This window comes from Vanessa atalanta, chromosome 17 (genome assembly GCF_905147765.1).
Source record: "Vanessa atalanta chromosome 17, ilVanAtal1.2, whole genome shotgun sequence".
NCBI lineage: Eukaryota > Metazoa > Arthropoda > Insecta > Lepidoptera > Nymphalidae > Vanessa > Vanessa atalanta.
Window position 1 is genome coordinate 9,835,475 of NC_061887.1, and position 25,765 is coordinate 9,861,239.

General features: G+C 31.5%; 2 protein-coding genes across 4 annotated transcripts in view; one reads left to right on the top strand and one right to left on the bottom strand.

The window, feature by feature from the left end:
• LOC125070198 (elongation of very long chain fatty acids protein AAEL008004-like) lies at nucleotides 1-24,159 on the bottom strand. Its single transcript, XM_047679950.1, has 5 exons — nucleotides 24,111-24,159; nucleotides 18,689-18,879; nucleotides 16,104-16,347; nucleotides 573-715; nucleotides 1-273 (listed from the first exon to the last, which is right to left on the bottom strand). The coding sequence occupies exons 1-5, from the start codon at nucleotides 24,157-24,159 to the stop codon at nucleotides 100-102; spliced, it is 801 nt and encodes a 266-aa protein (XP_047535906.1). The 3' UTR covers nucleotides 1-99.
• The window catches only part of LOC125070197 (oxysterol-binding protein-related protein 9), an 89,386-nt gene that overhangs the window by 498 nt on the left and 63,123 nt on the right, over nucleotides 1-25,765 (top strand). The window lies entirely within an intron of this gene.

Sequence of the window (25,765 nt, forward strand, 5' to 3'; positions counted from 1 at the left end):
TTACTTATTAGTATAACTAACACTGACAAAACTGATACAAATAAAAGTGTAATAATCAATTATTTTTTATTAAGGTTCCTAGCTATGTTTTATTTGCATTTAATTTAGTTTTTTTTTTTCAACAGTATATTGGTAATTTTTCTTGAAAAACTTATAAAACATATAATAAACAAATATTACATTAGGAAAATACATAAAAGTAATTCCAAGAGGTGCAGGGCAACTTGGTAAAAACACTTGTGAACTATACACCAACATCACTGTAAATTGTATCTGAAAATAAAATAAAAAAATCTATGTACTTTAAACGCTCATACTGTCTAAAATTTGTGTGATAAATGTGATCCTTCTCTATTTTTGTATATTAAAATTTAAACTGTCAATGGGTTACCATTAACCATCCAGTAAGTCATATTATGTATAGACATCTACCTAAATAAAAACTAGGAAATTTAATTAAACAATCATGCAATAAATTTATTATTATATGAAAATTTAAAATTCACAACTTAAATGAATGCAATTTGTCATACAATTTCCTGTAATATTTATTTTCATAGTATTATACCCACCATTTGCATGACAGTGATCCACTTTTTATACTTAATTAGTAAGCCTTTTACTGTAGGACTTCCTTCTGAAGATAAAAGATAATAGGTGTACATAACTACATGTACTGCATTGTTTAGCATTGGGGAGAAAGAGGAAATGCCACCTGAAATAGAAGATATATTTATTACTATCTCCAGAAACTTGTCTCGGTGATATTTGTCGAGTGATTATTATTTATTTGCGTTTCTCTGCAATAATAACCACATTCATATCTATGTCTGCACATAATAGAATTACATATTATGTTAATTTTATGTAATAGTTGCTATATTGTACACAAATCTTCACCCAAAATTTACTCACTATTTAGTTCACTTAAAACAAATGCCTTCAATCAATATCAGTAGTTTAAGTATGAAGAGGTAACGGACAGAGTTATTTTTGTATTTATAATATTCCATATAATATATATAAACCAATGCATATTCAAAACTCAGTTACGAGCAATTACAATTCTATATGTTAGAAATGTACAGATTATCCAAGTCCTCATTAATATTTGATACCAAATGTTAATGTAGACTTTTTAAATTGAAGCAATAGTCATGTGCAATGTAATCTGTCAAGATAATCATTGTTTCTTTGTTTGTTCCTTAGAATCAATACATGACTGATAAGGAAATGATTCAATTCAACGATTTGTTTAATGGGTTTTAGTCGTACCTACTAAAAGGAATGATGATGTGACGTGATGAACTTCTTAAATTACAGAACAATAGAGATACAAATATATATACAAATTTATAATAATAATATGTATGGAATGCGAATGACTGCTTATTAGCAGCCACTTTTTAGCTAAAAATGTTTTTTTTATAGATATTTTAATAAATTAATTTTATTGCTACATCTATGACCTTACATAAGGAAGAAAATGTCAGTTATCCATAGATATAAAAACAAATTATTATTAAACTAAAGAGCCTGAAGTAGCCAGTTGTGCAATCAAGTGAGTTTAACCTATATAATTTTTTTTGTTAAATAACTCATTATTATAAACCTTGTAGTACAGATACATAAAGAGATAATTTACATTGAAAAATTAAAACAATAATAATATATTTTAATCCTTTTTATAGAGAATGCATTACGTAACAACAAAATTGTTTTCAATACAAAATTTCAACAAACAATCTATATATTAAAGCTATCCTAAAGCTTTCTATTTAACTGACTTCATTTATACAAGATATATACTCACTCAATTATGATAACACTGGAATGCATACTAATTACTTACAATGTTAATAGTGATTTTGGTATACGTACTAATATGTTATTGATTTGAGAGCATCCAAGTGGTGTAGACCTGGTGACCCGTAATATGGTCTTCTTATCTACCATAGGCACTGGTAACATGGTTCGGAATCAAGTGTATAGTTAGATGGGTTACATAAAAGTGGCTTATATTTAAATGGTGGTCGACCATAATAGTATATTGAAGCGATTATTTAATATTAAAAGTTTTAAACAAAACCTTAAGTATTTTGGTTTTGAGTTCTGTTGTTTTATTTCTTATTGTTATTCAAAATAAAATGCTGACGGTTTTGTTAGCTTTTAATATTTTTGCAAACCTCGAGTGCGGAGTAGTTCGTCGTAGTGCGAACTACAAAATAAAAATTACGATTCACGCAGCTTTAATCATACTTCACGTTAGCACTTGCATTATTTAAAAAAATACCGAAATACAAAAATGCTAAAAGGAAAAAATAACTATTCCAAATATATCATTTATATAAAATATATATATATATATTCCTCCACGATAAGTATTTTCTTATAACCAATACCTACCGAATGAATTTAATAAATCAAATTATGTATGTAGTACAAATATTTAATGTTTTTGGGACTGTAGACTGCGTATAAGATTTCACCTTTTCTGTTCCAACACTCAAAGAAAATATTACACACATACATACTATATACCAATACAACGCCCAGTTATACAATGTCCCCAAACATGATATGACTGTGTCAATATTATTCTCAATACTTGTCGAATTATAGTCAACTTTATTATCATCATATTTAAGTCGAATATTCTTTATCATAACATTCACTTTCACAGAAACAGCGGACAAGCATTAACTTGATTTGTATTCAATAGTGAAGTTTTGAATATTCCAGGTATACTAATTCCGTTTTGTCTGTAGCAATATTTAAATAATGGATGTACTAATAAATAAACATGTGTTACGGAAAGTTTATTAACGCGCCGATAATTACACAGACAATGAGACAGAAAAGTCGATGATCCGAAGTCTGTATGGTCTTGTGGCTAGCGTATGCTTTGAACAAAGATAACTGATTCAAATCCGACTGAAGAGTAATAAGTTTTCGTGTGCTTAATTTTTATTTCATCTCGTGAACGTTTAAGGGAATCTCATGAAAATGACATTATTTTATAGAAGTTTTGCCATATGGATGTGTGTGTCTAATAAACTACGATCTCGTGGTCAGTATTTTGCCCAGCAGTAGGAAATTAACGGACTGGTATTATAATAGACGCATTTATAATCGTAATGGTTTGAATACCACTAAGAGTCTACACTCTACATATAAATAAGCAAAAAATAAAATATCCCGCTGAGTTTGCTTAGTCGAAAAAGGTGGTAGAATTTTGCCAATCTATAAAAAAAAGATTAATTCTTAAATGTTTCCCAGAAATTTATCAAATCAATAATAGTGTCAAATTTCGTCCACTGGTCGAACATTAGTAAATATGTGAAGGTAAATACCAGAATGTAAATAAATATGCTACATTAATAAATCACTAGTGAAATATGTACCTATATTGTTTACATTACACGGTCCAACGTCTGTTGTTTTTTACTCTCCATCTGTATATACGAGATATTTATCAACAAGCTGATATACACAGCTCATCTTGTTGTTTCATAAATTTAACTTCTTGAATAAATCACGCAATGTTAAATTACATGTAGCTTCAAACGTTTGGAAATATTTTCCAAGTTCTATAAAAAATATTTATTGTTTATGTATAAGTACTAGTGGACTAACTCACTTTCGTGTTTCGTCACTTTATTCGCGTCAAATATATTTTTCTGCAATTCTCGTAATTGATATGCATGTCTTTATGATGGCTACGTCTATTTTTGATTTTATTATGAACGGTTCGCTAGTTTAGCCACGAAGAGGTTAAAAACAGACGAGAGTTATATTTAGTTTCGCATGTATAATATTAGTCTGATTGCTTTTAATTATAGTAACTTTTAATTATAACTGTTAAACTGGTATAATTATAGCTAAGTTCGTAACCTTTTAATGTTAAATAAAAAAATATATATAATTAGTTTATACCTTATATTCACTTCTCGCTCAACAAATTGAGTCAGTTTGGGTTCAGAAGTAGTTAAAGTATCGATGTTAATTTTAAAGTACTACCACTATTTTTATGATTCAAAGATGCTACATTTTCAAAATGAGAACGAAGAAATGATCTCCAAATATTTTCCCTGACCGGAGACTACGTATTGGCCTATTTCGGAGTTATTTACTACTCCATACAAGACATCTATCTACATATTTGAAAATTTTAAAAATCTGATTTAAGGAATAACTCATATTCATTTCGTACAATTTCAGTCTCTGGGTAATTTAAAATTGGAATATGATTTTACTGCACTGTGTTCCTTTTTTTTTTTCTTTTAGTGACAAAGGCGTAAAAACGTTGTTCATATGGTTGATATCCATTAATATAATGCATTCGCTATAATAATTATTTACGTACCGGGTGGGTTAAGCGCGATGTCAAGGCCGGGGACGGAATCACGCCCCGATTCAATTAACTTTTGCCAGCATAAAATCTATTAAAACTCTTTGAAAGATATTAGTCAATGATGGTATTATTTATGATGTTTCCAAATATAAACAAGCTTAATTAGTTGTAATAAGTTGGACATAATGTTTTCTTTTTTCTTGTTTTTTTGTTTTTTCGATTTTCATTGTTCTTTCTTGCGTGCCTAAACGGTTAAACGTGTTTGTCGCAGTAAGTTTTTACGCGTATTAATATACGCAATTATTTAATCGATTCCATATTAAAAATACGTTCTTTGCAAAGTGATGCTAGTATATTCATTTATGAATAAATACTATCACCTAAGCTGCTATGTATATTATAATATATATACAGTGCTTTTGACTATGAATGTAGAACAAATTTACTACGTAAAAATATCATAATTTACGATAATGTTTACGTTTAGTTCTATCAATAGTAAGATTTATTTTTATTTTTATTCACCATTAGTATTGACCACAATTATATTAAAAGTAAAACTGTATAAATGGTTTTATACTACGTGATACGATTTATACTTTGATTTGTAAGTCAAATTAATTATATCAAATTTTATTTTTCTTTTGTGAATACGACACTAATTTTGTGCCACGCGATTGATTATACATGCCTGTTTTATACAAATGACGCATGCTTACAGTTTTTCAGACTGTCTGACGTTATGCGCCACCAACCCTGGGAACTAAGATGTTATGTGCCTCGTGCCTGTAACGTTGGGTCATTCATTCTTCAAACGGGAACATAACAATACTGAGTAATCCTATTCACCGGTAGAACATTTTATGGTACCCAGATGCAGGCTGCATATAATCCTTGCACTGAGTTTTGTTGATTGAAGATTGTTTCAAAATGGAGTAACACTGGCTCACTCACCCTTAAAACCGAAAAACAACAATACTGAGTACTGCTGTTAAGACAGTGGTCTATGGGTAGTGGTGACCACTTACCATCAGATGGCGTCTTACTATTAGCTCGTCCGCCAACATAAAAAAAATATAATAAAAAAATTCAATACCAACGTGCTACCAACCTTAGATCAGCGCATTCAGCACCAGTACTTGGTGGTAGGGCTTTGTGCAAGCCCGTCTGGATAGGTACCACCCACTCATCAGATATTCTACCGCCAAATAACAGTACACTGTATTGTCGTGTTCCGATTAAAAGGGTGAGTGAGCCAGTGTAATCACAGGCACAAGAGACATAACATCTTAGTTCCCAAGGTTGGTGGCGCATAGATGATGTAAGGAATGGTTAATATTTCTTACAGCGCCTTTGTCTATGGGCGGTGGTGACCACTTACCATCAGGTCGCCCATATGCTCGTCCGCCAAATAATGCCATAAAAAAAAGTTTAGTAATATAAATATAGATTATAAATTTGTTTCCACATTTAAAATTTGTTTCCACATTTAAAATTTGTTTTGCACGATCTTTTGGGTTAATTGTCATAACTAAATTACGTTATGCTTTAGGCCCATCGTACGTGACATTGGCGAAATAATCGGTGCCTATAAAAGCCACAAAAAAAAAATACTTTAGGCAATTATAAAAGTTTATCTCAAAGGTACGAATAGGGCACCATAACAAGAAAGACTAACGAAACCATCATTGTCTAATCCAATTTAGTAAAGAGATGAATCTTGGATGTATTGTTTGTTGATAGTCACAAAACAGACGGGAAAATGGGTCACCTACTAATGTCAATATTACTTTTCATTACCAAAGATATACGTTTTGTTTTTTTTTTTTACAAATGCTAGCCCTTGTGAATACCTTTGCCAATATATTAGAATTATGAATTATAACATGTAATGTCGCTTGTGCTCGTAATCACACTGGCTCTAAAGTAATACTGTTTGCCGGTAGAATGTCGTTTATATCCAGACGGACGTCATAAAGTCTCTCGTCTAGCCTTGTTTTATTTGACCTAAATGTGCAATTAAAAAAAAAGTCTTAAATAATCTTTACTATGTCATAACTTTTATACAGTTGCGGAAATGTTAAGGCTTTTCAAAGAGGAGTGCAGGTGATATTTTTTCTTTTCATAAATGTGAAGCATAACCTTAATTACGTCTAGGATTATTATTAGACCGCTATGAAAACTAAATGCCGTTTTGATATCGTTAGCGTCGTAATGAAGAAACACATATTATTTATGAACGGTCTAATAAAAACTAATGAGGTTGACATTATTACGTACGAAGAGATATAATAATTTGTTTGATACTCGGTTTTTTTTTAATGCATAGTTTGGCGGACGAACATAAGGGCCACCTGATGGTAAGTGGTTACCATCTAGTTAGTAAGAAAAATTAAACATTCTTACATCGCCAATGCGCCACTAACCTTGGGAACTAAGATGTTGTGTCCCTTGTGCCTGTAGTTACACTAGCTCACTCACCCTTCAAACCGGAACACATCAATACTAAGTACTGTTGTTTGGCGGTAGAATATATGATCAGTGGGTGGCACCTAACCAGAAGGGCTTGCACAAAACCCTACCACCAAGTAAGTAAGTAATATTTGCAGTTTGTCTGCAATCATATATTATTATTTTTTTAAAGTTTGTTGATGATGATGATGACTATTTACTACCTACACTCCTGTCACTTCCTGTGTCTCGATAGTGACCACTTTATGTTGAAATAACAATAATAGTAAATGAAATGTTATTGTACATTAAAAGCGCTAACGGAGTGCTTATTAAATATTCATAATATGTTATTATTAATAATAATAATAGTTTATGTTATTCAAAGCAGTAGGTTGTACGCATGAAGTAATAAAATAATATCTTTGAAATCATCTTTACGATAATTTGAACAAACACCCAGGTTGCTGTATTCAGATTTTTGCTTTACAGAACTTTTCAATTACTGCAAATTACGACTTTAAAGCCTTTTTATGTTAAATGGTTTGTACAACAATCATCAAAATCAATATTAGTACTTATGTATGACAATAAAGTTTTTGTACAAAATTGTGAATCGATTATAAGAATATATTTTTTACTGATGGAGTTATTTCTATTCGATTTCGTATTAAATTGATCTGATTCATGACATGAATATGCCCAGCTTTGAGTAACACAGACTCAAAAATTAAATTAGTTATTGTAAATCTTTAAATAGCATTTAATATAGCTTATTTTTAAATTTGAAGTCTGTATTTTTATTTAAACATTTCATTTCATTTTACGTTAGCTTCGCCGATTAGAATGATTATTATTTTTTCGATATGTAATTATACAAAAAAAATCAACACTGATAATAATTTGTGTAAAAAAAAGTTGATATTTGGAAGTAACGAACGCAATATATGATTTTATTTAATCCAAGATTAAAATGTCCAACGTAACGCGAGCTGTTTGTAAATACCAGTTTCGTATTCTTCGTCTTTAAACGTAGATATCTAATTTGTTTTTCTGTTTCCTGTAATCTTTGAAATTTCCGGTATAAAAAGAAACGCCTCGGAACTCCTTTCGGGATGTTTTTGACAGACTAGAAATACTTACTGGTGTGTCACAATTTATTTACAACAATGTTATTTACATTCACAGTAAGATTCATCACTTTGATAGAAACAGTAATAATCATAATATGGGGACGAGAAGTAAGGATAAGCCTGTAACGCCAAGTTTCCGGCTCCGCAAAGTCAATAAGTCCCTTTTGGGGCAAGGTATCCGTTTCTATAATAAAATACCGATTCGTAAATTTAAATAATTTGTAAAAAATACATTAATAAAAAAAGCATTTTATTCCATACAGGATTATATAGATTATAGAAAGGCGTGGAGCTAATACTTGTTGTTATAAATATAATATAATTGTATTTGGCTAACATAACTTTGTATTTTATATGTTGAAAAAGACTAACTAATGAATATCTTGCCGGTTCTTCTCCGTACAATCTACATTCCGAACCGGTGGTAGCTTCACCTAATATACTTTCTAAAATGATGATTTTGACGCTATAAACGATGTCTATGATTTTCATTTTAATTTTAGGATAAATAAAATTGTCTATTTCTTGATTAATATGTTCTCAGAACTCGTCGCATAATACGATAGTAAATTTCAAAAGGTGATATGCGACACTGCGATATTGTCTTTAATATTAGAATAAAGGATAGACGAATTAAAAAAGCGTAACGTTGTAGTCAGTAGTGGTCAGTTTTCGATATTTTATTAGTGAACAGTTGAAATGAAATCTTGTCAATTTAATTATATGTATCATGTTGTTGTTGGGAATCCTTAAAAGTGACTCCAACACAGATAAATAGTACAGAGGACCCAACAAGTTTCTTTCATATTATTTTATATTTTAACTAAATTAAGATAGACACGTACAGTTTTCATCTTGTTTGTTCATTCAACAGAAACAAAATGACGTGTATCTATTAAAAAAGACATTACATTTGGTACTGATGCTTTAAGTTAACATTTAAATAAGTCTATGTTATTAATTTAAGTGTATAATATAATGACTAACACGCAAGCAAATATTTTTTTCATAATTATTATTATTTTTCATAGTTAATTCAAATCAAACGGTATGGTTATTATATAGACCATATCAAATGACACAGCGCTTCTTTCTCTCTTCTTTTAAGAAAGAGAAGAAAGAAATATATTTCCACCCTTGTAAATAGATTATTTCATCTTTTTAAAAGAAATATAAGACAATAATAACTAATCCCATTCCCAATCCCATAATAAATATACCACTCTTATTCCTCTTTTTCCCTTTTTTTTAATTGACCTTATATTAAGAGATAAAAATAATAGTGAATAGTCAGAGAAGCTATCGAGGAACATACCCAAAAAAGATCAAATTGATAACGTCCTTCCTTAAAAATGCGAATTGCAAAGACAAGCGAATCGATATCGATTTTAAATTTTTCATGTAAGTTTCGCTGAAAGCTATTGGAAATGGTGTTTTCGCTCTATAATGTCAGTAGTGTTCATTACTCAGAATCTTATCGTGTTCTGACGCGCTCGATTAACCTGTAGTAAAAACGATTTATTATCGATTTATTACTACATTATATAGAAAAGGCATGAACGCTGACGAAACGTAAACGATTACACCAAACGAGCCCCACGACTTCAACGTTCACTTTTAATCGAAATATACAATTTTACGACTGTTTTCTGAGTTAATTAATATCTCGCAATAATCCATCCAGTCATTTTCGTGCAAACATAAACAGACAAGCAAACATAATCTTAATAATCGAACTGTGAGCTCTTTGTTCCGACGTATTGGTGTGTCAACACGATACGATATCGTTTTAATGTATGTATCAAGATATGATAGGAGGTTATTCCAACACGCTGTTCCAATGCAGATTGGTAGATATACCTACAAGTTGTAGATTTTCATCCAACATATGAATTCCTAACAATGTTTTCCTTCACAGCCGAACATGAGATGAATTATAAACGCATATTACGTATATTCAATTTGTGGTGTGCTTGCTCGGGTTTTTCGGTTCACGTTCAGGCCACCTAGGCTTGAAATTAGCAAATTTACTAATTTCTACCAGACTCTTACCAGATTCTTACCAGATTCTCTGGCTGGGATATTCGGTATTTACCGTTCGTTTTCCTCGTATCAGGTTTTAGTGATAAAAATAACCCCATGTGCTATTAGAGACTATGATCTATCTCTGTGCCAAATATCATTCAGATCCGTTCAGCCGTTCTGGTGTGATTAAGTAACGAACATTTAAACTCCCGTATTTATTATATACGAAAAATAAAATCACGAACTTAATTAATTAAAAAAAACCTAAAGTACGTCATATAAATGAAGTTTTATTTTATTTACTTCTCCCTGCGGTAATAAGTTTCCATATAACAGTTTTTTTCCCTGCGCATAAACCTGTAGCCGTGTATAATGTAGAGCTGCATTAACCTAATGGATATTTTTTCCCGCAAATTTTTATTTTAACCCAGTTAATAAAACGAGGAGTTTGTATGCGATATAAAACAAAAGCGTAACGATAGCGTTTACACAGGGACCAGGTATAATCAGTGATTTCTTGCTATATAAATAACTTTACAAATTTGGGAACTGAGACTGAACTGAACTGTTTTATCTTAAACGGTTGTTTTGACTTCAAATGTACGGCAATTGTATATGGTAACTACCCTCGACATTTGTTTAATAACGATAACTCACTGCCTTCGAATTATATATTAATGATTGTCTTTTTTTATTGCATTAATGTTCATATGTTTGCTTAAAAGGGCAAATGATATATTAAGTTACCTCCAAGGCTCAACCCCCCCATTGAACTGGAATCGACCTAAACCACGTGGAGATATACTACGAAAGCAAATATAATTCCCAAATAATGGTTATTGCTTCGTCCAAGTAACGTGCAGTTTTCTGTCGATTGCTATATTTGCTTAAGATTGCGACTTTATAAGAATATTCGCATTATCGGTACCCTTTCCTAAGGATTGCATACACGTTATGAAAAAAAAAAACATGATAATCAGTTGAGTATTTAGGACGTGATAGCGAAACAAATTTAACTCAAAAACTTTCACACTTATAATATTAGTTAAGACATCAACTTCTCGGTAGCATAAGGGGTTAAGAACGATAAACATCTCGATTTATGTGAAAAATGATTTTTAAAGATCTACAGCGCTACACATATGATCTAAGACTCGATCAGGTGCCTGGGTGCCTGGTTTTTTAGCATCCATTGTGCCATGGGTATAAATGGTCCTGATATTGTGCACAACTGGTGCGCACTCGCAACTATAGGTTCTAGAAGATTAGGAGACCTAATTATTTCTCTCTCATTTATCTAGTTGTAAATAGTTAGGTTAGGTTCGAAATGTTCTTGTATCCGAAAGCGAGATTTATAGGCCGCAAATTTGGGTATTTCTTCATGGAACCGCTTTTAAACGTTAGGGTCTGATGAAGAAATTGTTATATAATTTCATGATAATAATTATTGTACTACGTGTTGTACATATATCTTACGCGCGTAATCGCGCTTTAGAAGCGCCTTGAGGAAGACCCAGAAGATACTAAAATAACTAACTTTATAGCCGATAAATTCGACATTTAGACGGGAACGTGAGACATTAAAAATTTTATGTGAGTATCTATTTCAAATAGAGGATTTATATTACACCAATCAGATATCAGTTTGCTTATGCTTCATTTATGTTATGATTCATCTCGTGTTCCTGCAAGTACAACTTATACACGTTGCATATACATATACATGTCTGAGGAGAATCTATCACGTGTGTATCCTGAGTGGATAGTCGCACTGGAGCAACGTGGTGACATAAGCCTTAACTTTTCTCCTCAATAGGAAATGAGCACAAAACCGACACATTTGCAAACTGTAACTATTATCAGATAAGATTTTCAAAAACAATCACTTTAGTAATTTGAAATAACACGAGGAGAGGCTTTCCTATTTTTGTTCAGAACCGAGAATAATGCAAGAAATAATAAGAAAAAAGCAATGACTGCAATCGTATCGTATTTGCGATATTTCTTCTTAATTTTTTTTCTCTTTATTGTATATCCTTTTTTTTTCAATTTAAAATATTCGTGACCTTAATTAACTTTTTCGTATATTTTCTTATTCTTATATAATGCGATATAAAAAAACGAAATTCCTGACACATTTTTTTTTGGTATAGGTAGGCGAATGATAAATGGCCATCACAGCCCATAGACAATGCCGTTGTAAGAAATATTTACTATTTCTTACATCATGCACCACCAACCAAGTTAGATTGTGCCTGTAGTTACACTGGCTCACTTACCCTTCAAACCGGAACACACAAACACTGAGTAATGCTGTCTGAGGGTAGTATATCTGTTGAGTGGGTGGTTTAGCAACCCAGGCGGGCTTGCACAATAAAGACTTAATATTCACCAATTTTTTTTATAATCAAATTTATTTTATGATCGATAAATCAGCAATCAGAGAGTACAAGAAGTAACTTCTACTGTTATACAATATAACTTTTCGATATTACTTTTTAAAAATATATTTTTCCATTACTTATTTATAGCTTAGGAAAAACTTTCATGAAGGTTATAACATAAAGGTTCAAATTTGGTAGCATTGATTGATTCGGTGTGTTATCAATCTAGGTCAATCTGTTGACAATAATACATAGCATTATCCCTCCCAGCCCCATCACTGTCACGTTCACGCCCCTACATCCAATACCAAGCTGTCAGTTTAACTATAATAGTTATCGATTATTCGACGTTGTGAGAAACATATACAGGGTTATTGGTAATTCGACGTATTCCCGTTAGGAGGTGATAGCGGTGACTATTTGCGATAATTATAAACCCCATACGCATGATGCCAAAGTGAATCATTTTTGAGTTATCACGTTTTTTAGTTTTTATCAAAATAAGTCAAAAATGCAATTTTTAAAAACAATAATCAATCTAAATAAAACTAAAATACAAATTTAAAATAAAATTTATAAACAGAAACAGTTCAGTAACTAAGTTACAATTAAAACATTTTTTAATTTAGCCTAATTAAAGTTCTTGCTCGAAGTGACCTTTAATGCGTATGCAAAGTCGCATTATGTTCCTAAGTTGTGACTTATCGAACAAGTCAAATTATTCCGCATCATATTTGATGAATTTGTAATTCTTATTTTGCGGTTGAAACATACAGACAGTGTTACTTTCTTATTTATAATATTAGTATAGATTGAATTTTCTTACAGTAATTTGAACTCTTACGTACGTTTGCTAATGATTTCAACGGCAAGCGTAATACAAAGCTTGATAGACGTTGCCATGTTTGTAAATCTAATTTATTTATCTGACTTTTAACCTACAGCGTTTCAGCTCGTTACAGTTTGCACAATATTGTGAAATGTGAACGTCTCAGCACGGTTCGTTAGTTACTCTATATGGAGACCTTTGTTATATGAATATATAACATAAAGGATTGCAAGTTTTTAAACATTTAATAATCCTTCAAGTATTTTTTTCTCTCCAAAGAAGTAGGTAAAGGTTGTGTAACGGATGGCGAAAAAAACTTACGATCAAATCCCTTATCTGTCACACACACCGTTAAGTTATAAAGGTATAGATGTATGTATACAAGTAAGTCGGCCAGTAGATTATGCAGAGATTAAAATATTTAATAAACACTTTTAGATAAATAAGTTGTAAGTGTTAACAGATTTCAAATAAAGGAACAGTTTCTATGTTCAATGTGTATGTTTTATTAAGAAGTTTATAATTCTTCGACTAGTGAATTGTACCGAGTTTAAGTCTTGTTATTTGTTAAATTTTATACGCAACAGCTATTGACCTTTATTTTAGTTCATGGTATAGACAATCACAAAATATTTCGTATAGTTAGTAATTATTATAAAGTTATATATTTTGGCATTTTAAACTAAGTAAAAGCGAAATAAGTTCAAATGCATCAGAAACGTTCGAAATGTTGCAATTAAAATCGGCCTTGAAAATATTATACTCATAGCACATCAATAAATTTACTTAAAAAATATTTACGTATTAAAATTAAAATCCGTTCTCTTTTCAGAGCTTTTCAAAGTTAAAAATATTATAAATTACTGACGTACAAGTTAAAACATAAAGACCATGATGAACGGATTTTAATGCATAGTCTAGACACTAACCAACTTTTCACTTTAATAATAATTAAAAGGTAACGAAAGCCCGACTAAATGAAACAGCTATGGCGGCTACTATCTACGCCATTTTTAATCACTTGACATGCAACACGTAAAAACCAACAGCACTGTATTATAGTTCAAATTCCATTATTCAATACATTAATGATTGTCAAAATAAAAAAGTACTACTTGTACGGAAAGAAAAATTACTAAGAACAGAAAAAGCCCTTTAAAGAAATGCCACGATCCTTTATTGACAAGAAACATGTATACTTGTCCTTTTTTTTTCTCGTTAGAAAAACGCTTTACTCGGATCCCCCACAAGATGTGGGACTCGCCGGTACGCAAGACGCCTAGTGCGCCCTAATACACCAGATTACCCAATAAAAAACCAGCGGTACCCTCTCCGTTTTCTTCTTCTTCTTCTCCATTCCTAAATTAACTCATTAATTACCACCATCAGTTTTAAGAGTTTTCGGTTAATGGTGGTAAAATACCTCTATATAAATAAGGTTGGTTGGTTGGTATAAATTTCAATGTGAATGTTAGTAATACCTAGTAAATTAATAGTATCTTAATAGAATACCTATAAAATAATGTTGGAATTTGAAATGTTACAATTATATAAAGAAATATGATTACTGATTATACACTGGGATTTTTAAATCGCGTGTGAAATAATTTACTTTATGTTTCGCAGACTAAATTGTTCCAACGAAACAGTGGCGGCGCCGCACGCTAGTTGTAAATAAACAACGCGTTTTTAGACAATGCCTTAGTCTTTTTCAAACAAGACCTAACTATGTTCATAGAAACGACTGAAATGTTTTTGTTCTAAATATAAAGCTAAAATATTATCATTTAGTAAAAGAATTATAGTTTCTAATCTGTATACTGTCAATTATGTATGTATAACGAAAGCATAAAAGGTCTTGTAGTGGTTCGAGTAATTTAGACTGTATGTACAAATAAATTCGCTATTAATGAATTTATAAAAGTGTATCTTTGATGGTATTTTAAAAAGAAAAGCGACTCGGGCAGCATCGATGCATAAAGCCTTTGGACATTGTTCGCAAAGATCAATAACGACAAAGAACTGCCAGTCTCATAATCCAGGCTCAATTATCTTGAATGAGCAAAGTATTTCATAATATTACTTTTATTCGTAAACTAACATAGTTTCAATTTCAGCTAGTAAATTTTTGAAATCGTTCACTTTATAAAATGTATGATAGTAATGATAGAATATAATTTTTTTTACATACTGCAAGCAAGCCACGTAAAAAATAATTGGTTAATAAAATTTAAAAGTGACTAATGAATATACATGCACAGGCTAAACGGGTGCGTTTTAACTGGATAAAATGTTTGCACGAGAATTTGCTATGGAACAAAGATAGTCATTAAAATTGATCTTCAAAAGAGGTTATATATGTACCTATGAGGTAATAGTTTAACATTTCTGATGATAGAAAAAAGAAAATTAATATTTAGTTTTCTGTTAATGAGCCAAGTAGGGTCGATAAAGCTTTTCTGAAAATTCATCACTAAAAGTAAAATTGTTTAATTTAGGAGATAAGTTTGTTTCGAAGTTCGTAATTTTTGAAAGGTTGCATTAAACTTTTGCGAAATTAAAAAGTTATTAAATATTCATCTCTAAAGTGGATTAGATTGGAATAAAAATAATGTATAGGGAGATCCGTCATATTTGAAATTTTTAAAATGTATTTTTGTATACGAATAGTTTTTTTTTTAGTTTTTATAGTAAAAGGTAAAACATGCGAATATAACTAAATACTTAAACTATTATATAATAAGCTATATGCCATCACATATTAACACGACTGCAGATTCTAAAAAACATTCCATAAACGTATTGAATCAATCACGTCTCAACCGACTTATAAATACATATGTATATACAAACAACATATAATCTTAACGAAAACTTGCTTAGATAAAACGTAAGTAAACGTTTGTTTAGAAGATAAAGTAACATACCACCAACATATTTGACAGCAGCCCAAATGAGGATCAGTGAACTGACGTGATGATAAATATGGAGGAAGGAAGCCTGCTTCTCCTTCTTCCGCAAGAGAAAGAACGCGGTTTCAACTAGCTCAATTAATTTAAGTATTAACGTCCACCACAAGAATCTTAGCATTCGAAGCGCCTCTGGATTCATGGAATAATCCGGTAGCATACACCCGAAGTGGTATGTGGTAGTCCAGCCGGACGTCATGATCTGTAAAAAAAAGAATAATATGTAAACTATGATATCCGAATTGTATTTAAAAATATACCTTTATTATATAATACTATATCTCGATACCCGTCCTAAGTTCGCATGGTTAGTTCACCTACATAAGATTTTATTGTAATACATTTCGTAATCTGTATTGGTTTACGTGGCACATGCCATTAAAGCTCTCAGTTGGCTGTTTTTATCGGACATCTTCAACATTAGCAGCCTGTAAATTTCCCACTGCTGGCCTAAGGCCTCCCCTCCCTTTGAGGAGAAGGTTTGGAGCATATTCCACCACGCTGCCCCAATGCGGGTTGTTGGAATATACATGTGGCTAATTTCAACGAAATTCTTCGTTGAAATTAGACACATGCAGGTTTCCTCACGATGTTTTCCTTCACTGCCGAGCACAGATGAATTATAAACACAAATTTAGCACATGAAATTCAGTGGTGCTTGCCTGGGCTTGAACTCGAAATCATCGATTAAGATGCACGCGTTCTAACCACTGGGCCATCTCGGCTCATTCAACAATCATCATTAAAACATTCCTCATGAGTCACTGTCCGTTGGTTGAAATCGTATCAAAATTTGTACTGTAGTTTTTGACTTTATAACGTTCACACAGACGCGGGGGAAGCTCTGTTAAGTTTGTGTTATAATTTGTGATCAGACTTATTATATTTTTATAATATATTCGTAAATGTATATCTATAGTATATGTGTATTTTTACAAATTGAATTGAGGAATTTATTACTTGTAACGGTTATTATTTAGGTATCGAAAACTAATAAATTATCAAAGTAGGTACATGTTTTCACTAAATACAAGTTGAATTGTCATTGTAATAAAAATTTAAATATACTAAGTATTCGAGTAGGTTCCGGTCATTTTACAGTTTTAAATAATATTTGAAGCTAGTGTTTCGGTTGAAGAGTACATGGATTCTATCGAAAAGGACCGGCGAATATCAGTCGTTAGTCGGTATTTTTTTTATAAATTGGGTTAAAATAGGTTTCTTAATAAATGTCAACATCAAATCTCAAATTGAACGATTGCCGTGTTCGTCACGAACAGATATTATGTAGATAATAATATTTATAGCACTATGATCATTTTTAATATACAATAAAGCTTACAGCACTTTCATATTTCGAGGCAATTATGTTAAATGCCAACTCGGCTTTTAGTCGAACACTGATCTTTACCGAAAATTGTGGGTTAAAATGCGGACAAGAATCACTAAGTTTTCGTGAGTTTAATTTGAGTTAATGACATAATACATATCTCGTGCTTTTTAGTGAAGGAAAACATTGGACATACATGTTTCCGATGAAGTTCTGTTACAAGTGCGTCAACCAACTAACATCGGAGCAGTGTGGTGGAATGAGCTTCAACCTTTACACTTAACACCACCCCCAGACCCTCCCAATCTAACACAAGGGTGAAGACGCTGGTAAAATCCCGGGGCCCGTCTATCGATTTCACGAAGCGCTTTATCTTGCACAAACCACTGGGTATGACATGTAATTTCGACGATAAATATAGGTCGCAAGCAAATACGTAAAGGTCAAGGTGAAATGGCATATCTAATTTTACACTCGAAAGGCTAAATAGGATATTTAAGAACTAAAACTAAATCACTAGTTACAATATCATACATTATTCTTAAACATCGATATTGTGATATTTGAAGAAGCAAGTAATCACTTGTTTTTTCAAATCAGGAGCATACTTATATAAAGGCTATGCATACAATAAAATCTCTTTATTCCTATGTGACTAATTAAGAATAATATATTTAGCTTGTATTATATATAAGAGCCGAGATGGCCCATTGGTTAGAACGCGTGCATCTTAAATGATGACTCGGGTTCAAACCCAGGCAAGTACCACTGAATTTCCAAGTGTTTTTATAATTCATCTCGTGCTCGGCGGTGGAAAACATGGTGAGTAAACATTAATGTGTCTAATTTCAACGAAATTCTGCCACATCTGTATTCCACCAACCCGCATTGGAGCATCGTGGTGGTCATATGCAAACCATTTCAAAGGGAGAGGAGGCCTTAACCCAGCAGTGGGAAATTTACAGGCTGTTAATGTGAGCTTATATTATTAGAAGCATATGACATAATGTGTTCATTATTCTAAGCTGAGCCGTTTATTCGATATGAAAACGGATACAATTTATTGCCAATATCTGCGCCGATATTGGTACATAGCATCATACATGCATACACCACGTGACCTAATTCTATCATTGACTATAAAATAAAACACTACGTTGTCAAATTTGCCAATTAAATTTATATATTATAAGAAAATGAGCAAATAACTCACCCCCCAAGAGACCACAGCGTTGGATATAATCTGCAGCACGTTGTACCACTTGATGAAATTTCTCAGGTCATACGACTTTCTGTCTTGCATGAACTTTGGTAGCACAAACTTAATGAGGAACAGATAGCCGGAGATGATGATGAGGAGTGGCTTTGGTGACGTCATAAGCAGCCAGTCCTTGACGCGAGGATCTGAATCAATTGAAATGAATTTGACATTTAGTAACGATAGCTGTCTTTGTTTAGACCATATAATAGCAGTTTTATAGAGCTGCTAAATATTGAGTTTAAGTTGTTTTGGCTCTAGCGGCTTCACTGACTCACGGCGCTTTAAGAGCCGGGGTTATCCATACTATGGAACGAGTGAATCTTAAACGAAGATTGTTCCTAAAAATCACAGCTAATTTTTTATGTGCAAAATATAATATTTGTTTAAATCATCCCTTGCTCTATGGCAAAGAATACATCTTGATATAGGTAAAACTTCAAAAGTAATATTAAAAACATATTAAAAAGTGGGATGAATGTGAGATTCGATATCAATTACGTATGTCTTATGTCTAGGAACATGAACCTCAGTAGGAGCATTCACACGCAGTTGTTTTCATTTTGTGTACCCTATGTCCAAAGAGATGTATATTTTGAACTATTAAAATAAAATTGTTTGAAAAGAAACCCTCCTTAAAGTTAAAGTATACGTAGGTATAACTTCCTTCATTAGGCATAAAAATAGTTCATTAGTTGTTATCGTTATCGTAAAAGTCTAAAAATATACTACGTTTTCATTCGTGTTATTTGGTTCACGTGAAGTGTACCAGCGTTCTGAGTGTTGTTGGTCGAGTTCCAAACGTAACATTTATTTTTTTCACAAATAGAAGTGTCACAACATATTTTTATTCTTTATAATTAATAATTGGAAAACATGTACTTCGCTTTTCATATTAAAAATCTTGATAACAAATATCTTACTTGAATATTAATGCTTGCAACACTTTGACTTCGGGAAGTCTTTTCATCCTTCAATGGTTTTAAAATCAGGTAAAATCAAATCGAAATCCTTTGTTAAGTATGGAAGCGTTACACATAGTCGTTATAAAACCTCAAATATATATTATAATATATTAGTTTTTTTTATAAGATTCTATCCTAAAAAATTTTTTTAACTGATGATGTTAGAAAGATGTGTTGGATATCCTTCCAGCGATTGAGTAGTATAAAAATTTAATGCACATTTTATGTAAATATTGTTATTAATATTGTTATATTATATGTACATCATCAATATCAAGATATAAATGATACCAGGGATAAATTGGATTAAACTGAGCTAGATAAAAGCCAGGAAATCGCCATCGCAATTTCACTCTATCACCTGCCCCAGTCGCTTAACTTAATGGGAATCAATGTTCTATCGTGGTAACAATCTTCGACGGACTAAGTATGAACGAGCCAACGTACCACGACTTCCATTGACTTGTACGATGTTTATCAATTGCTATCGTTTTATCGGATCACGATCCAAATGTTATGAATTTCGAAACGTGACCAAACATAATGCGATCTTCTAATGTTCACGATGTGATGATGCCGGTCTATTTATACTTGTCAGCTACCGTCTTTTTTATTTTAAATACTTAGGCAAACAGGCAAATTGACATCCTGATGGTGAGTTATCCCCATCGCTCCAATGATACAAGAGGTACTGTTTAACAATTCGGTTCATCACCAATGTGCTATCAATCTTGAGAACTAATATATTAACTTCGCTTTGTCATTTGCTCACTCACCCATCAACCTGAAACACAACTACATGAAGTTTTTTTTTGTTGTTAAATTGATTATTCTTCGATTTGACCTTGAAAATAAAAAATTGTGGGTAATTCGAATGAACACATTCGTCGTCTATACGTTTTACTAATAAAAGGTTATTAGTTTTTTCGGTTAGGCATTAAATAAAAAGGTGTCCCCTGAATTTATAAGTAAAAGTAGAAATTGTGATATTTTATTTGCAAGCGAACAAAGACGGATGAATAGACTGCGGAAACGACCACTCGATGGGTATATGAGTAAAATATGTATCCCTGTTTCTATAAAAACATGAATAGACTGTAAACATACTAATTTTGTTGAAAAATTCCCCAAGATTCCGAAAGAGATATTTTTTGAAAAGTGTATCAAAATCAAAATATGCTTTATTCAAGTAGCATCATAAAAGAACTTTTAAATTATGTGACACTGTTAAATTAAATTTAAAGCTACTACCGGTTCGGAAAATAGATTCTACCGAGAAGAACCGGCCAGAAACTCAGTAGTACTCTTTTCCACCATTTAAATTACAGAGTATGTCAGTAAACGACAATTTTTTTTTATATACCAGGCTTAGCAGTCAATAAATACTACATCCACGCTTTTTTTTATTTTTAATACAGTTTCTACGTCTACATTGTACTATGATATAACCAAATTATACTAATCGCTCATTCATGTTCAATGTTCCATAACAATAATTTATTAATAATAAAATAAAAGTGCAAATATAACCATTGCCTTAACGATAAAAATAAATCTTGAATAAATATTTTGCATATTTTCGTAATACCGAAGATGAATTTCGTAATATGTAGTCTCAATAATTACGATAACCACAAATGGTCAACATCTTCAGTTTTAACTTTTAAATACTATTAAGATTGTTAATCGTAAAGAAACAATTAAATAATACTTAGTTGAGTAACGTTATGACTACCATAAAGACTTGGTCACGTCTGTGTATTCGATTCTGTTCAATTAAATTTCAAATTCATCATCATCCTATTCTTGCCCACTGCTGGGCATATCTAGAGTGAGTTTTGAGCCCTCAGTTTTCATCCGTTGGTAATTTTTTATTTTTTTTTAAATTTATATTAGGCAGAATGACAAATACCAGCGCTATGGCGCTGTAAGAAATAATTCCCCTAATGTGTCCCCAACCTTGGGAACTAAGATGGCTTGCACAAAGCCCTATCATCAATCATCTGTATGTGTATTTATTAGATACTTACTTTCCGGTATTTCACGGAATATGTTTAATGTATTGATGCCCTGACATCCAAGTATAGAATGTACTTGGAAAGCAAAAGTAGGTTCGTTTTACATTTTCGTATTTGTAATGCAAACGTGGTTTCCGTACCAATGAGATTGAATTAAGATCTAATTAGGCATCGCCCCCATTTGTGTTAGTTAGCTTCTGGAATATCGCATTCTCTCTGTTCTCTAGGACCAATTTATTTCGCTTACCCTTATTTACCTGTATCGATCTTTTGACCTTACTCCTGAGACTGTTCTAATTACTACTAATAAATTCAGGATAATATTGTTATTTGCACTACACAATCATTCCTCAAAAAGAAAGCAGCCCTTAGACATTTACAGATTATATTACTCATTAAACTATTTCGATTTCACTTTGATCGTATAAATGCATTTTTCGAGAGAGGATCGAACGACTACAAATCGATTAGGGCTCTTTTTCTCATTTTGAAATCACTTCTAATTACTACGAAGACTAGCCTATAGACTTTGACGGATATATTGTTTTAAATTATATCGGATTCATTTGATGATTGTTAACTTTTAACGAAATGTTCGAGAGTAATTTTATCTTGCATCAACAATCGATCAAACAAATGATTGCACTTAATAACGTAATAAAATACACATATGGAATATTTTGATTGCAATTATTCTTATACTTATTCCTTCAATTATTTAATTAAAATAATTACTATTTATTGTACACCATAAAGATATTACTACTTTAATATAAATATCACAGAATTAACAGAGACAAGATATCTTATATATTATTAACGTAAGCCGATTTTTGTCCCAGTGATTATGGGACGAAAGCTGCACATAAAAATCGCTTATGATTTTATTTTGAAGAGCTACAGCTTTTGTGCAGAAAATTAAAGCGGATTCTTGATGGCATTTTACTAAATTGTTACAAATTATCAAAAAATTTTTTTTTAAAGTTACTAGCTGGCTAGAGAGCGGCGCTATGGATGTAAAATAAAAAAATGAAATTGAAATTATTTTCGACAAATTCCAATTCTAACTGAACTAATGTATACTATTTAATATTTAAAAATTTCATTTGAAAGAGGTTTTATAATTTTGGCGCCAACTGTAGATGAGTGACTTGTAGTTCACAATGAAGTTAAATCAAAACGAAACCTGTCATAGGTTTCGAAATTCCTAAAAAATCATTTGAATAAACGCGAAGTTGCGGGAGACACACTAGTTTTTTTTTTTTTTTTAATTCACAAATATATTTAAAGGTAGTTTTGAAATTGAGTGTCGTTTATATAGACAATAACTTTCTCTCATCATTATCATTACCTTCATCACACAGAGTTTTAATTTCACGTCTGACACGTTAATTGATCCGAGCAAAGAATTAACTCGACAGGTGCTTAGAAATAATAATGGCCTATCCATAAAACGAATTACGTAAATGTAAGTATTTTATATTACGCTTTCCATCCTTGTCACGTCTGACAATGGTCATATATTATTAAAAGTCTTAGCTGAGATAGGGATAGTGTTTCGTCAAGACGTCGATTTTAAATCACCGTGAAGACAACATTTTAACGTTATATTTATACAATATTTATTTCAATCCCGGTTTATAACAAACTAGCTCACATGGATATAATGAGAATCTATATTTACAACTTTTAGATTGAAGGACATACATGAAAAGTTTTTTTTTTTTTATGGATAGGAAAGTTGATTTTCTCGCGTTTTCTACTATAATACACAAGTATTATACATATTCACTTTCCTCTTGAATCACTCCGTTGTTAGAGTTATTTTTTTACACATTTTATAACTATAATTTATTAGAATAATTTAATTAATAATATATCGATTGACTATTTTTAGCATATGTTGTAATGTAATATTTTAATTTTTCACGATTAATACTTGCCGAATGGCTGATACTGGCCGGTAAGAAAAATAATGTCAAGAAATCGAACGCTTATATCGTTTTGTTATAATGCTAATTATTTTTTAAATAATTAGAATTATAGGGAGATTTGGAGACTACGGGATGTATTGTGAAACACGGATTAGTGGGTAAAATAAATGTGAAAATAGTGTTAATTGATGAATCTGGAAGAATATCGTTGTTGAAACTTGCGACCATCCTAAGACTGTTTATTGATGATAACCGCATTTAAATCTGTTGCCTAGTTTATAAGATCTGAGCCTAGGGAAGGCGAGAAGTGACTTTTTTATGCTATGTAGTAATATTATTATAAATCACGTATGATTTTGCAAACATTATATTTAAGTGGCAATAAGTAAAAAGTAATTTCAGTTTGACATTCACGTAAAATGTCGAACTGTCTAAATGGCTTAACGCCATATTCCATCACCTGATCTCTCGTAGAACACCAGGTTGTAATAACTTGCAAGCGTCTCCATTACGTAACAAAAGAACTGAACACGTTCGAAACACAAACACTATTGTAAATGAAAATGTGTCGGATTTTCGATACATATAATTTGAATATAGTATGATACGGCATGATCTAAAATATATACGTAAATTGAACTATAATTCTACTAATTTTATTTGGTATGTTTCAGTTGTTTGTACTCAATCACGCAAAAACTTTAGACGGATTTCGATGAAATTTAGCTTCGAAGCCGCGAGCGGAAGCTAGTCTTAATTATATAAGAGACAATAATAATTTGCTCATTACTAAATACAAATATTTTTTTGCCTGGAAAATTTAATTTTTAATGTCTGTATATTTGACAGGTTACCTAATAAATCTTATGTTAATAAGTGATCAGTGCTATAATATTTTGGTATTATGTGATTGGATTACAACTATGAAAAGTAGGAACTTAATTTTGTTTATCATATCTTCATTGAGCATTTGCTCAATTATGCTCAATGAAGTATGTGACATTATGTCAAAAAATCAGTGTACTCATTTTTGGATTTGACCACTTCTCGCACAGAAATAAAAATTACATGAATAGTGACCGACAATCAAGTTCGATCCTGATCAAGATTTTCATTATTGACCTGGAGATAGTGACAGAATACTCCAAGTAATTTGTTATAAGTATGCCACGCTTTTGGATTCGAATAGCGTAATTAATCGAAACGAAAGTAATGTTCATTGCTCATTTGCAATTGTACAAACGGTATGATATAAAAAGACTAGAATTTTATAATAATATGCATGTGTTCTAATGCCTTATGGTTCCAACTAAGATATAAAGTATTGCTGTTTGGTGGTAGAATATGTGCTAATTTGATTTGGACAAAGCACTACCACCAAGGCCACACTTGTAACCAATAAATTATTTAAAGCAATCGTTTACGAGTATTCATTTCATGAAAAACACCACTTCGTAAATTTCTTTCTGCTCTGTTGCAAATAGACGCCACGCTGCCACAGAGAGCTAGATTAATTTTATATCGACTTGAGTTGTATATCATCATCTCCAAGTATATGAACTATCACTTAGCTAAAAATATATTTACCGTCTAAATTTTTACAATTTGACTGAAACGAAACACCCCTTCTGTTTATACATAATCGTTTCATTTGCACTTATAAATGTCAACGAACAGGTCAAGAACCGTCCAGCACGGGTCACGACATATGTAAAGATATTTATACATATGTTGAAAATTATAAATACACGATTTCCCTCACACATCCCGATCAAATCAATCATACACTTGACAATTAAGAAAAAAAAAGAACAAGTGCGTACGGCAAAAGTAACACGTGCCACTGAAAAAGTTTTCTACGAATGTAGCATTGACGTGACCTTGAGATTCAACTCTTCGTGCCTAAATAAGTTTCACTTAAACAAACATATAAAGAAATGTATACTATGATAATATTAAGTATTTACAATGGTCAATGTAAAAAGTAGTCGACAATAATAAATGACGTCGTCCAAAAACGTATTCCTAAGTATTTGAATAATTATATAAATATTAGGATTTCAATACAATATAAAAATATTGCCCATTGTGCCAACGAAAGAAGATTGACGAGTC

Bases quoted from the DNA above. Each gene is read 5' to 3' on its own strand.
- LOC125070198 (XM_047679950.1), bottom strand. From the start codon at position 24,159: ATGGAGACGCTTGCAAGTTATTACAACCTGGTGTTCTACGAGAGATCA. The intron at 18,880-24,110 runs GTGATGGAATAT...CAATTGATTCAG, and splicing joins GGTGTTCTACGAGAGATCAG to ATCCTCGCGTCAAGGACTGG. The intron at 274-572 runs GTGGGTATAATA...TTTTATTTTCAG, and splicing joins GGATCACTGTCATGCAAATG to ATACAATTTACAGTGATGTT.